General features: G+C 43.4%; 1 protein-coding gene across 2 annotated transcripts in view; it reads left to right on the plus strand.

The window, feature by feature from the left end:
• Window positions 1–4,275, plus strand: part of LSAMP (limbic system associated membrane protein) — a 578,168-nt gene extending 573,893 nt beyond the window's left edge. For both annotated transcript variants that reach the window (XM_056858454.1, XM_056858455.1), the window contains one exon: window positions 3,829–4,275. In XM_056858454.1, coding sequence (XP_056714432.1) covers window positions 3,829–3,926 — 98 coding nt within the window. In that variant the 3' untranslated portion in view covers window positions 3,927–4,275. The remainder of the gene's footprint in view (window positions 1–3,828) is intronic.
• Window positions 4,276–15,008: the final 10,733 nt, after the last annotated feature.

Raw genomic sequence — 15,008 nt, forward strand, 5'->3', positions numbered from 1 at the left:
TGACAACAATGTCCATTGAAGACATAAAGGAATAGATAAAGTCCAAGAATGCCAAGAATAAGATAGGTTTCTGGTATTGAGTCCTAACGCAAAATAGGAATAAATACCGGAAACCTATCTTATTCTTGGCATTCTTGGACTTTATCTATTCATTTATGTCTTCAATGGACATTGTTGTCAATTTTGTTGTTTGCATGTATGTGTTTATATTATATTGAATTTCACGGTTAAGCCTTTAGTAGTTCTGTGCTTTTTTGCCATAAGTGCCGTTTTTCTGCATGACCTCCTATCTTGGGCACTAGTTTTTGCAGTTTGATTTCCATTACCTGGAAGTTGGCAACCCTACCTGGAGAAAATGGCCGCTTTGGAAATTGGACTCTATGGCATTGAAGTCCCTCCCCTCCCCAAACTCTGCCCTCCTCAGGCTCTGCCCCTACATATACTGTACAGCTTTATTCACATGGTATATGAGTTATTGGAAGTGTGTGTAAAATGGGGTGCAATTTACTTAGTTTTATTCTAAAAGGGATTGAAAAGAATTGCATATCCTGTGCCCTTGGTCCAAATCTGATCATGCCAACCCAGCCCCCTAGCCCCTCTCCCACATACCTGATCCACTCGTTATCATTATCATTTGTCCAGCCAGGGCTGTGTGTGCATAGCTCTGACAACTGGATTGGGGAAGGGAAGTCTACAGCACCCATTTGCATTTCCCCATCCAGCTAGGTAGTTTTGAAAGAAGGGGTTCTACCATATTCACAGAACGCAGAATGCATGGTTGGCTGGAAGCTGCCACTACCTAAACAGAACTTCTGCCTAGAGATTGCTGCAAGCCAGGAGAGCTTTTAAACCAGAGGCTGAGTGAAAGGGCATCCATCGTGTTCGCACTTAACATTCCTGTGGCGACTCTGTATTATTTGTTGCTGCAGCGGTGAGCTCCTGCCATTCCCCACCCTTGTGAAAATCAAAGCTTTTCTGGCATTCCTGTTGCTCCTCTCCATAGGCTTTGCGCTGCAGGGCCATAAACGCTACGCTGAAATCGCTGCCCCTCCCAATTACCAAATAAATAATTACGTAGCCACTCCTGGGACTGCAGGCATTTGCTGATTGGTTCCATGTTTTATTGATTAGAGTGCTGTGATGAATCAGCCCCCAAGGAGCCAGAGTCTAGCTGTAGGCAGACGCTCTTCAACCTGCAGAACTATAACGAGCCGCGGCATTCAAGGGCCACCACGCGGAGGGAGAGGAAACAGGTGGACCATGCTGCGTCCGTGGGGAGGGGGGGGGATGAAAAGACAGGTCACGCAGAGCTAGTGCTGTTTTTTTCCTGGCAGGGCTCTCTGGCGAGGAATAAGGACCAGGGATAAAGAAGAACAGGCTGGAAGCTTCTCCATGGTCTTACTAAGGATGCTATTGAATTTATCATGCCTGCTGCTTCGGCTCCAGAATGCCCAAAGTCAATTTTTTTTCCCCACCCAATGTGAATCGAACCCACAACCTTTCTTTAACACACCTTTTTTTTTGCTCCGAATCCCACCCCCACTTTTTTCAATATCATTTGTGCATCAGTTGCACATCAATGGTTGAGGATGCATATAAGGTCATCAAAGAAATGAATGAATGGAGATTGCTAGCAGCAGAAATATGCCCACCTAGATAAGAGCAAAGTGCTCACAAAGACAATATGCAAACGTAGGGGGGAAATGATATAGTCAGCCTTTGCATGATGCGTGACTGTAATCAGGGCAGAGGAATACAAGTCCTGGGCAATTAGACCCTTCTAAGTCCATTGACTAAGAGTGGTAAGCTGCAGTACTGCAGTCAAAAGCTCTGCTCACGACCTGAGTTCGATCCCAACAGAAGTCGGTTTCAGGTAGCCGGCTCGAGGTCGACTCAGCCTTCCATCCTTCCGAGGTTGGTAAAAAGAGTACCCAGCTTGCTAGGGGTAAAGGGAAGACAACTGGGGAAGGCACTGGCAAACCACTCCGTAAACAAAAATCTGTCTAGTAAACGTCGGGATGTGACATGGGTCAGGAATGACCTGGTGCTTGCACGGGGGACCTTTACCTTTTTAAGTCCATTGAAGGAAATGGGCTTAGAAGGGTGTAACTCTGCTAAGGATTGTGCTGGAATTCTCTGAAGAGCACCAGAACATAACAGATGAACCATCATACATCTTCTCATTATACCCAAATGATCATGTCAAAAGATTCTCCTTTCTGTGCCATCCCATCCCCTTGGGTCCTGCTGTCAGTCGGAGAATACTCCATCCAAACACTCTCATTTAACAGATAGTTCACTCTCTTGGTTAGTGAGGTGTGTAGTATTAACACCAAACTATGATTATTCTATGGGCTGTATAAATTTGGACCGCAAAACCTGGAAACAATTTAGATCCTTCGTAGTGAAAGACTACCTTATACACGTTGGTCGGTTGATCTACAAATGTGAAACTCTCCTAGCCTCAGAACCTTCACCGAATCACTGCAAAAACGTCCTCTATGTTATGCATTAAAAAAATTAATCAGGCCTTAAACCAGCAGGTAATTCTAGTGAGTACGGTGGTTGAATAGAGGCACTCTCCAGCCAAAGTTAATAATTTCAAAGTTTTTCTGATTTCAGTTAAAGGTATTTAAGCAGGTGTTTTCCCCCTTCATTGAAATCAATGCAGCTGGAAAGTGAGCAACCTTTTCTGTGTTACTCAGACAGAATAAGTTATAGCTAAAGTATGCTGGTGGTTCACGATTACCTCCTCTGTGTGCATTCCATTGGTGAAAAGCAGCCATCCAATATAGATCAGTGCTGCAGAGCTGGAGTTGGTGGGTAACACTTTTCCCTGTGCTGTTTTCCTGATAGAAATCACCCACCTCTGCCCTGAACTATAAGTGTGGAAGTGGGAAAGGACAGGTTTAATATGGATGCCTGTACTTCCCCTACACACACACTGGATCTAATCACATTGCAATGTGGAGTGATTTCTATCAAGGAAAGTGTTAAACCATTCGATCGAAAATGTACAATACATTATTGCTTTTTTGTTAAGGTATATGTGGGTTGCCCAGCAGGGAAATATGCCGGAGATGCAGTGATATAATATCAAAGAAACCACCAGAGAGAGCAAAAAATGTGCAGAAAATTGGATTGCCAAGTGTTGACGGACAGATCCCTGCCAATCCACCCGGCTGCCTGCCGACCAGCTGAGGGTTGGCGGGCAACGCATGCATGCACATTGTAAACAGCCCCTTGAGATGCATTTTACACCTGGAAGTGCCGCATCATAATGGGCCTTTTACCACTCAAACTCCCAGTTTGAGTGGTAAAGGCCCCTTGCAATGCAGCACTTCCGGGTGTAAACCTGAAATGCCGTGATTGCGGCCGCGTGGGTGTGCGCGCAATTTCACCTTACCTCCACCCCAAAAACCTCCCACCAGAGGAGAGGGGGGACCTGGTAAGCCTAACAGAAAAGAAAAAAATCTGAAGCAATAGGGGCACACAAGCGATGAAAATGAGAGTGCAGAAGAGCCCTTGGAAGGGCAATATGTGACTGGTAGATAGGTAGGCAGGCAAAAAGCAGGCTCAATCTGTCATGGTCAAACTTTTGTTATATGGTGGTATGATGGAGTTAAAAAAAAACAATAAAGAACTGCACAACACATGAAGTACCATTCTGTAATCCAGACATCTCCAGGGGGAACTTCGCCTTGTGGAGGCACAAGATGTACAAGGGAAAATGCTGTTAAGGAGTATGGTTATTTCTCTGTATGCTCCCACTTCATGTATGTAAATTTTCTCTCTGCTTTTCTTTTTCTTCCTTCTCTCATCCCATAGGACCCGGTACAGGGATTGCAGGCAGTGGATCAATGTGTCTGGCCGTACCACTGTGGCTGTTGGCGGCATCCCTGCTCTGCCTCCTCAGCAAATGTTAATAACATCCAAATTTTAATAAAGGGAAAAAATTAAAAAACCCAGCAACAACAAGAACAACACACAAAGCAAAACAAACAAACAAAAATGTGTCATACAGGAGACAGAGCAAGAGAGAGAAGGGGGAAAGGACAGTTTCGTTCACAACTTTTGCGTGAGGCGCAACAAAAGGGGGAAATTTGCAACAAAGAAGAACCAACAACATTTATTATCACAAACTGTCAAGTCACCGATCACCTAGGAGTACGGAAGGCCAGACGGATCACTCTACAGACGCTGGAGCCTGCCAAGGATGCTGAGATGCTGTAAAAAGAAATATCAACAGTGAAATCACTTTTCTTCTCCTCATTCCCTCATTGAACGAGACAGCCTTTGCTTTGGTGTCGGTAGCCACAACCTTTTGATTGGCTTGGTCTTAGAAGGATACTTCGCCTTTTCCGATTTCTGGCAAACAGTGATGCAGATCTCTCCAGCATACTGGTGTCCCATGAAGAAACTCCACTGCTCCCTTATAGCCCTTGATGCTGTTGGCCCATAATACTTTGATTTGGCTAAAAGATACCAATTTAACTCACCTACCCTCTTGTTCTTGCCAAGCCTTTCCTCTCCCTCTATCTCTTTTTCTCTTGTGCGTATGTGTGTGAGTGTCTCAAACGCATGTAAAGGGAACAGTTCCTGTGTACATAAGCTAATTATGCTGTAGATAATGTCTTGCATTGTACATGAGGTTGAGAGGTGCTTGGATGTGAAAGCAGGAAGAGGAGGAGATGAACAATAGTTCCCCTGGCACGATTTTGCCATGACTACTACTACTATTCCTTCTTCTTGGAAGCCCTCTTTTGAGAAGCCTTCTCCTGTTCCCCAACCCACTTCAACTGGATATCATGCAGGTGGAACACATACATTGTCCCCAGTACTCAATTTGCCCGTGTCCAAGTAGAACATCAAACCAGTCAGAATGTAGGGTGATAGTGAAGCCTAAAGGGGGTTCTGTGAGTGCCTGGGGGGTGGGCACTGCAGCTTAGAATGAAACTGATCTCAGAAAGAGACTGCAGCTGTTACTCCTGGTGGTTTGCCCAAATTGTTAGTGAGCATTCCTTAGCGGAAGCGCTCATCGTCCAGACCCATTCCGCTTAACACTCAGCCTCTTGGACAAAGTAATGGCAAGATCTGCAGGAATGACTCAGCAAGGGCCAGGCAGATTCTGTGCAGGGAACAGAGTCGCTCTGGAGTCAAGACTCTGAAGGAAGTAGGGATTAAATAGAATCCAGGAAGCTCAGAATAAAGTCCAGGAGACCCAGGGTATCGTCAGGGTATACTTTTGTGTAAGGATGGGCTGGAGCATGTTAGCAAATAGGGGTTTCCCTGGGGAACAAAGGAAAATTCCAGAAAGGAGTCCACCATGGTCTGAAGATGGGCCAGATCAGAATTCTGCGCCACAAACGATGAGGTTCAGCTAGGTGAACTTACAGTATATAATAGCTTGGCTGCTCATATCTTAGTTGGTGTCTCTCGATTCTGAAACCATCTAGCTTTTCTTCACTTGCATGGTGAGCATGTTTTCTGTGCTTGAACAGTAATGCACAGGGTCCACTTCTGGTAGGAGAACCTTAGCCTTGATAGGATAGTTTTATCGGGCACAGCTGGAGGAGCAAATAGTGCCAAAGGACAGCACCAAGGTGCATCCTTATATGAAGGATCTTTCTCCATTTGTGCTGACTGGGATCCACTCTGACCACTCTGACCCCTGAGCCTAACTAGTTTTCCAAAGGAACAGTACTTTTCGTCCTTTGATAAGGAGATGGCTTTTTTTCAGTCTCTCGGTACCTAACACCTTGCAGTTCATAACAGGGAAGAGGGGTTGGAAACCCTCTTATGATTATACTAAAGGAAGTGTCATGAATACAGTGGTATCTCACTTATCTGTTTCACAGTGTTAACTTTTCTTAGTATGTTTTGCTGTTAGCAGTCCTGTTGTGGGTGGAATCCAAGTACAAGACTATGATTTGACACACGATCATACCAAGATGAAAACGAGGGGAAAGTTAAATTTGTTTTAGGATAGGTCACTAAACGAGTCTGTGGCCAACTGAAGCAACCTGGTTTATTACACACACAAAAATTGTACATGTGAATCTAAATGTGTTAATTTAACTCCCTTATGTAATACTGAAAATCTTAGATAGGGCAAGTGGAATAAATTAGTGTTACCAACCAAAAAGTCCTCAATGTCTGCCTCTGTTTTAAGAAACAAGGCAGAACTTTTCCTGCTATAATACTACAGTGAGAAGAGAAGCCAGATACATCTAATGTGACTTGATGACTGTGTCAGTTCCAGAGATGACTCTGCCTTGAGCCCTTCAGGGACAAGTGGGGTTTTTAAATGGTTAAAAAAAATTAATACCAGAATTTTGCTACCAACTTGGCTAAATTCACAAGTGCAATTAAATTGCATGGGTTCAGAAAATGACACTTGGATTGGCATGTCTACTATGTTCTCCTCAGGGAACTGTTGGAACCTCATCTGCAAAGGATGCTATGTGAAGGGGCCACTAAGGAACATCCGTGCCTAAACTGGCTGGCACTGTATTGGTGGCTTTCATTCCACTGAACAGCTAATCAGCAAAAATCCCCTTCTCATCCCTTCCAAATTTACAATGGAAATCTGCCTTTGGATAGTAGAAGTGGTAGGTGGGCGGGGCTTTCCTGTAATACGCTACCCACATTAGCCAAAGGGATGATTTCATGCCTGGAAATGCAGGAACAAAGTGTGTCTGTGTATGTGTGTGCATTAAACCCTTCCTTTTGCTCTAATGAGGATCATCCCTTTTGCGAAGCGCTCTCTGCAGCTGCATGCCTGCCCACAGCAAGCTGGCTCTCACCTTGATCAACATCACGGCAGCATCCCATTTCTGCTGCTCTGGCGATTTATTTCTGCCGAAGTCTGCAGTTTTGAACAGACGTGGGCAGTCAATTAAGCAACTAGCCAGGCTTCCCTGTGCCATCCTCCCAGGGCTTACAATTGACTGTTAGACAGTATTCTATAGAGGCAGGCAAGCAGCACTGAGAAGCAACGGGGTGTGAAAGACTACAGGGAGGAGAGGATGTGCAACTCTGTGGGATGCCACAATGTGAGTTCTGCTGGAGTGTTAAGGGATAAAAGAGAGAAATCTACAAAATATTTCCCATACACAAACATTGTGTGCCTTGATAAGAGCATAAAAGGCTGTTGATCTCCCAAACCTTGATCTGAGATCTGAAATGGATATACCTCCCAAATCTCGTTCTGCTCAAACATGTCAGTGTTAAGATGTTGAGCTCCTATCATTTTGTCTTCCTCATATCTTAAACTAGAAACATAAATGGAGGAATAGTGCAATCCTAAGCAGAGTTTTACCCTTTTAAACCCATCGACTTAAAGGGACTGAAGAAGGGTGTGACTCTGCTTACATTTGTGCTGGAGCTCAGCTGTTCCTCGAATGGAGGGCAGGATGGAGGGCAACTTCTCTTTTTGTTTCGGGTCTGTCACAATTTCCATCCTGGCTAGGTTAGGGCCAGAGCCTCTTTTCGGTAGTCACCAATTAAGAGACTCTGTGGGGATCACAATCTTACTCTCCTAGATGGTTAAGCATTTCTGCCTTTTCTTCCCATCTGTTAGGTGCCTCTCAAAAACGCAGGGTTCATTTGTAACGAAAGGATCAATACTTTCAGGTTCTTACCCTTTTTGTGTGAGGGGTACCATTCACAAAAAAGGCAACTGCCATGAGAAAAAAAGTTTAAAATACCCCTATAAAACCTCCTCCTTTTCCACTTGCCTTTCTTCCTCATCTTGGTCCTCTCAGGAGAGATGGAAAGCATGTTGAACTTCAAAGGCTATTTTCTTGCCTTATCCTTGATTGGCTCCTCCACATAGGAGTCCAGGACAATCCTGGCCTCACCAAGAGATATGTGCCTTCCCTTCCTTCCCCTGAGGACTATCTTGTTCATATCACTTTGCATCAGATGCATCATCCCTTAACTGCCCTAAGATAAAATTCTATGTGCATTTTGGGATTGTGTCTAGAAATTTGAAGGGACGCCAGTTTGAGGAGGAGTGTTGTCTGAACATTACCCAACAAGACTGAGAGAATGTGTATGTGTGTGAGAGAAGAGATGTGAGCATGTGTGTATTTGTTAGCTACTGGAACTTGATACTGGCCCTGAGTTACAAATTCCACTTCCTCATCCCTAGTAGCTAATTCATATGATCATATTGGAGATGGAAAAGTTGCTGTGAGATCACTTTTCCCCTTCACTTTGAACATTGTAAAGTGACCTTCTGAAAGAGCCCTATGCAGTAAGACCATGTTACCATTAGTATTTTCCAGAATATTGAAACATGAAATTTATATTCATGATCATTTTACCTGGCAAAAACTCTATGGGAATTTCCCCCTCTTGATGTGTAAATAGGCTCTCAGGGGAACAGCTCTTTTTTCCTAGGTATAAAACTCAAAGGAGTATAAGACCCCCTAGGCATAAAGCAACCTAATAATTACAGAGTAGAATTATGAGGCCCAAAAGCAATTAGTGCTAGAGAGATTCGTGGACTCTGCATAAGATTCTCAGCCCTTAATCTTGGTGGACTCAACAACCCGAGGCCAACCTCAGGCAGAGTGAGCTGGTAAGTGAGCAGGCGAAGGCAACTCTTTCCCCCTCCCCAATTCAATGACATCAAAGAGCACCCCAAAATGGAGTAGGAGCCATCACTGGAGAGAAGTTCCATCTAAAAAGGTAGAAGTGAAAAGCAGCTTAAAACTGGGAGGTTTCCAGGACTGGCCAGCTACTATAGAAGTAAACACTAAGTACACCGCAGTGAAAGAATCACTGTTCAGTGACAACTAGATAGTACATCAATACTTCCACCAGGTATCTGCATAAAGAAAAACATGAAAGTACTGACTGAAAACCATGATGAGTGAATGACCTTTATGTCTGTATGTGACTTGGTGACCACCATAAGCCATACATCTTCTGTGGGAACAAAGTCAAGTTTCTCCCTTGGTTATTCTTCTGAGCATTCATGCCTCACAGATTTGGGCTGAGTCTTTCAGGATGTAAGCATCCATATTCAGTAGCATTTTTGATATGTCAGGAAAGGAGCTAAAACTACGTTCATCTTTTCCCTCTCATGCAGTCAGTCCCATCACTAACATTGTTCTTTGCCAACGTCATTTGTACTCTTTAGCATTGCAGTAATAGAGTCGTTTTAAAGTGTTGGACTGAATGCCATGTTTTGTTACTGTAGGGCTGCTGATAAACACTGTGCTACTGAGAGCAATGTGTTTTTTGGAAGAAAGAAGAGTCAAAAATTATGTTTTTTAAAGTACGCTTGTAAAATAACAAAAAAATTGTCAAAAACAGGGTTTTTTCTTAGAGAGGACAAGATGGGCTGAAGCAGGAAACAGGACAAAACTGTGTCAGACTTAATGGTTGTGAATCAAATTTCCCCGATCCTCTGCCACTGACTCATGATGGGACCTTTGTCGACTCTTTATTCTATGCCCAAGCTTCTCCTCTGTATAATGGGGAGGTATACTGAGGCACTTTAATATTGCATGTGAGCTACATTTTTTTAAAGTTTTTAGCAATGTTGGTTTAATAAGAGAACTATGGGTAGTACTTGGTTTGGACGAATAATCATGTCGTTTTCTGCCACACTCTACAGAGTCTGATGTTGTCTTTGTGCTTCCTGAGAGGTGTTGACTGCCCTCAGTTCTCACTGGCTGTTGAACATTTTGTTTATCACTGAGGCCAGTAAGTCTCAGAGTTGGCTTAGGACCTTCTTAAGATGTCCCTGGAGTCAAAATGAATGAGTGACTTTATGGTACCCTCTGGGGATATTCATGTGAAGGTGTTTCTTATAGTAGTTCCACTCTTTCCTCTCATGCTGTCTTTGTCTTCCCGTTTCCCTTTTCCCCTCACAGCCCTAAAAAGCTTCAGCCTGTCACCGTGCCTGAGTGGTGATTCAGAACAGGACACCAGTTCCTCAAGACTGTAGGTGTAATCGTGTTTGATTGATGGAAGTTTAACATTTAGTGTTATAAAAACAAAAATACAAAAAAAATTGTATTTCTTCTACAAGTTTGTAAATATATGAGAGTGACATGAAATGTCCAGTAATGTACATGCAGGGGAAGAAACACTTAGATCTGAAGATGACCCCTTACTTGCTAGCAGATTTATAACCTTTTTCAAATGACTTGGGGCTGGAGGGGAGGGAAAGGCATCCCTCTTACACAGGGTACCAAGAGGGCATGGAGAAAGCCACATACTTTCATAAACACATGAAGCTGCCTTACACTGAATCAAACCATCGGTCTATCAAAATCAGCATTGTCTACTCAGACTGGCAGTAGCTCTCCAGGGTCTCAGGCAGAGGTCTTTCACATCACCTCCTAACTGATCCTTTTAACTGGATATGCCAGGGATTGAACCTGGCACCTTCTGCATGCCAAGCAGAGGCTGTACCACTGAGCCTCGGCCCCACTCCAACCTTGGAACATATAAACTCTAGACATGACTGCATTGCATCATCATTTGTATGTGTCTTGCTGTGCAGTAAATGGTATGGCTACATATGCCTGTAAATTACTGGGGAGGTAGGTGTGAGGAGTCTCTATGTACCTTAACAGCTTGTTTTTCTGCTACATATGCCTGTAAATTACTGGGGAGGTAGGTGTGAGGAGTCTCTATGTACCTTAACAGCTTGTTTTTCTGCACACAGCTTTGGGGTCCATAGATCAGAAGTAGAAGCATGATGTGAACACATTGTGTGCATATTTGATCCTATTAAATGACACCATTTTTGAAAGCCAAGGGTACAGTCCTCATGACTCCAGCGAAGGGAAAAGGAGTTTGGTTAGTGATGTTAAGATTATGCCTTTCATTCGGCATTTTTTCCCATAAAGATCATTTCAAGCCTACAGATAGCATTTCAGCTGTACCAGCTGTTTCAGGAGATTGATGGACATTTAATTAAAAGAACAGGCTGAACTACCTTTGCTGTCAGCCACACCAAAGGAGGCCTCCATGTAATTTCTTTACATCTTCTCATGAAAAAAATCTGGATGAATGGACAGAAAGTAATTTCTTCTATACACATGCAAGTACAATCCACTTTATCAGTCCAAAACCCAGTGATCCACAGTTGACATCTTCATTCCTCTTGAGATTACAACAAACAAACAGCTTAAAAAATGTTCTGTGGAAGTAAATTTCGAGGGTGCTCAGTGCAGGATGTAAGAGAAGGATACTTTCTGTTTCCCTATTGAAGGGGAACCTGTTATTCCATTCTTGAGTCATGGAAAGGAGTTCTTCACAAGACCTTCTCAGAATGATCAGGAAGGAAGGTGTGGTGAGCCCAGAGCATACAATATTGGTGAAGTATCTGGCTGTTTAAAAGGGGAGAAATAACTATGCAAGACTGTAATCATTGCAAGTGAAGGGGAAGAATTTGAATAGAATAGTACCCATGTTGTTGTGTTCATATCAATGTACCTTCTATTCTCAGACCAGAAAAGTTTGCCTTTTGCAAAGGAGGAATGTGTACCACAGACAGGCTGCAAATAGCTGCCCATTTAAAGATCCAAATCTACCGAGGACACAGAGATTTTGATGGGAATGTGTGGTATCTCTAATTACTCAGTTACTGCTGTATATGTTAAGCTTAGTAAATTAATGAAATTACTGAGATGCATCTGCCTCCCTACCTTGAGAATATTTTAGCCAGTGGAGAGGACCAAGTAAGGCCTAGGAATGATTAGATTCAGACCAAGGCTCAGAAACCAGTTTTGTATAAAGTCAAGACCTTGGCAACTAGGGTTCCCAGCTCTGGGTTAGGAAATACCCGGAGATTTTGGGGGTGGAACCTGAGGAGGGCTTGGTTTGGGGATGGGCGGGACTTCAATGAGGTATAATGCCATAGAGTCCACCTTCCAAAGCCGCCATTTTCTCCAGGTGAACTGATCTCTGTCCCCTGGAAATCAGTTGTCATAGCGGGAGATCTCCACCCACCACCTGGAAGCTGGTGACCCTGTTGGCAATGCAGAACCTTTTTTCTTAATTCCTCCACTTGACATTGAATATCTTAACTATGTACCATACTTTTAAGTACCACACAGGGAGCTTTCACAAGTGACATTGAGAATGCATGCCCCCCCCCAAATCTGATGATATGGTGTGCGTTGCAACAAACAGCCATTTAAAATTCAAATGTAGCTGTAAAAATAAATTTCCCTTGGAAATGCATCTGTAAAAATAAATGCACAAAACCGTTCTACATCGAAACATTCCAAATGTGGCTCAATGTGGTTTTGTCATGGAAATGTGGGAAATTCAAAAAAAGGTATTTATTTTTTTTAGAAGTGTCTCTTGTGAAAGTGACCAAAGACTTGTGTGAGAGTCGGGGGGGGGGTGTCTATGAAGACACTTATTGCTATGGGTTCTCTACCTTTGGTAGCTTTTTAAAATTCCTTGTACCTCAATGGATTATATGTGTGTACATGAAGCATAATGCTACACTTGAAGCATGATCACCTACCTTTCACAGAAAGTCTCTCCAATGGGAGCGTTTTCCTTCTCTGGGGGCATCTCATTCGATCCTCATTTTGGTCACATGGATATATATATATATAAAAAAAAACACACACAAACAGACATAAATGCCACCACAAAGTCGTCTACCGGCTTCCTAAATTATCCCTTTTATACCCCACTCCCCTTTCCCTGTCCCGCACCACACCCACAACTTGACACATACTTGCTCGACGTGCTTTTAAAACTAAATGTATAATTAAAAGTCATACGCTTTGTGACTTGTGGTACGCTCCTGCTAACAAGAAAAGGGTTATGCAGAACAAGGGGGTGGGGGGAGAGGAGGGCCACGTTGTCTCCCACAGTTCCCCGGCCTTTGGATTTCCCCAGCTGCAGCCAAATTTTTCTTCCGGGTCTTTGAGAGGATATCCAGTCTCTTCTTGCTGCACTGCTGGGCAGATAGAATTCTCCTCATTAACAGTGTTATATACATATAAATATATATATATCTATATCTTTATATATATTTTTCCCCAGCACCGTAGACATGATCTGAACTTCTCTTTAACGAAATGAGAACGTGGCCATTCTATTTTTTTTTCCTTGTCGGTTTTTTCAAAAACTAGCTCTGTGGAAGAAAATTTTTAAAGCGCAGTGTGTGTGTGTAAAAAAAAAAAAATGACAAAAAGCTTTTTTGTTTCCTTTTTTTCTTTTCTCAGTGTATTTAACTTCTGTTTTTTGTGTCTCTGTTTATTTACATCTATGAATGCTCTGCTCTTCTGTGGTCTAAAAAAACAACAAAAATCCACAAAAAACAAAAATGAAATAAACATGAAAAGGAAGAGCCGAGTCTTCGTTTCTTGTCCTGTCTACATCCTTGGGATGCATCACAAAATGACGGGGGGAGGGAAAGGGGATGGTAAATCGGTGCATTGTCTAAACTGTTTTTATTGATTAGAATTGTGGCTGCTAGGATTTGTCCCTGAACCCTCTCCTGTAGCAATGTCATGAAGCCTTATTCTCGTCAGACTGCAGCGAAACTACCAAACCAAACCATAAACTCAGAAGGGAACAAAACGCTAGGCTCTGCCAAAGGAAGGATTCACCTGCCAGTGTCCCACAAGCCAATCTACACAGAACACATGTAGAAAGTACTGCATAAAACATCCTATGCAGAACCAACAGGTCCAAGTAACTCAAGAAAATGGGCTGCAAACAGCAACAATAAGTGGGATTATTGGCCAATCGTTGGGCACAGGAAGAACCCCCTCCCCCACCCCAAGTCTTCTCAAAGAAAGCCAAGAACCCAGAAACACACAAGGTTGAGTGGAGCCGCTCCATTATGTTTTCATTGTATCCAAACTCCAGAACGGTTTTATAAGCTCGAATCATTCTGCCATTCACGGTGGGCATGAAGGTATCCAGTGCAGTGCTGGATTGGCTAAAATGTGGCCTCAAGGCCAAAAGGAAGGGGGAGCAAAAGCTACTTCCCACAGCACCAGAGACCTCCCTCCCAAAACACACGCAGCAACTGTTGGAAACTGGCAGATGTTGGACCCAATCCGGAGATGCTTCCACCTACAGAAAATGACGATCTTATTGCTAGGCGCAACTCAACTACACAGCACCCATCATTCTGATTTCAATCACCAGTAGTGGTTGCTTTGGATGTTCCAGAGGAAAGAAAGAAAGACAACGGGAAAATATTGGGTGAAGGGGCATCTTTGAGTTTTGAATGGGGAACATGGTGGTTAGTCAAGCCTACTGGGAATCACAATCTGCACATGATATCTAGCAATTATAACATACATATAATAAGCAACAATTGTTGTGTTTAGTTCCCAAAAAGGGCATATTGAATTTTTTAAAAAAATAAGTGCCCCAAATGTGTGATGCAGCCATGCAGCCAAGATAAAATATTTGCAGAAATAAAGGGATGTGTTTTGCCTTTTCTTTAATGGACAAGATGACTCTGCCAAGATCATCTATATCATGCAAGCTGCACAGTGTCATGGAGGTGCTGAGATCTACGTGGACAGATTCCTAGATCAGCTTCCAGGGTCCCATTCTTTCCTTTTTTCAGTTGCAGGCCTAAGCAAGACAGAATAATATGCCGAAAGCTGGAGGCTTGTCATGCCTCCATCCTTTAAGCCAGTGTTGTGTAGTGGTTAAGAGCGGTGGTTTGGAGCGGTGGACTCTGATCTGGAGAACCGGGTTCGATTCCCCATTCTTCCACATGAGCAGCGGACGCTAATCTGGTGAACTGAGTTGGTTTCCCCACTCCTACACATGAAGCCAGCTGGGTGACCTTGGGCCAGTCATGGCTCCCTTAGAGTTCTCTCAGCCCCACCTACCTTACAGGGTGTCTGTTGCAGCAAGGGGAAGGGAAGCCAGGGGATTGTAAGCCAGTTTGATTCTGCCTTAAGTGGTAGAGAAAGTCGGCATATAAAAACCAACTCTTCTTCTTCTTTAAGGTTTGAACTGAATTACCCTGGGAGGAAAGTAGGAAC

This window comes from Euleptes europaea, chromosome 12, assembly GCF_029931775.1.
Source record: "Euleptes europaea isolate rEulEur1 chromosome 12, rEulEur1.hap1, whole genome shotgun sequence".
Taxonomy (NCBI): domain Eukaryota; kingdom Metazoa; phylum Chordata; class Lepidosauria; order Squamata; family Sphaerodactylidae; genus Euleptes; species Euleptes europaea.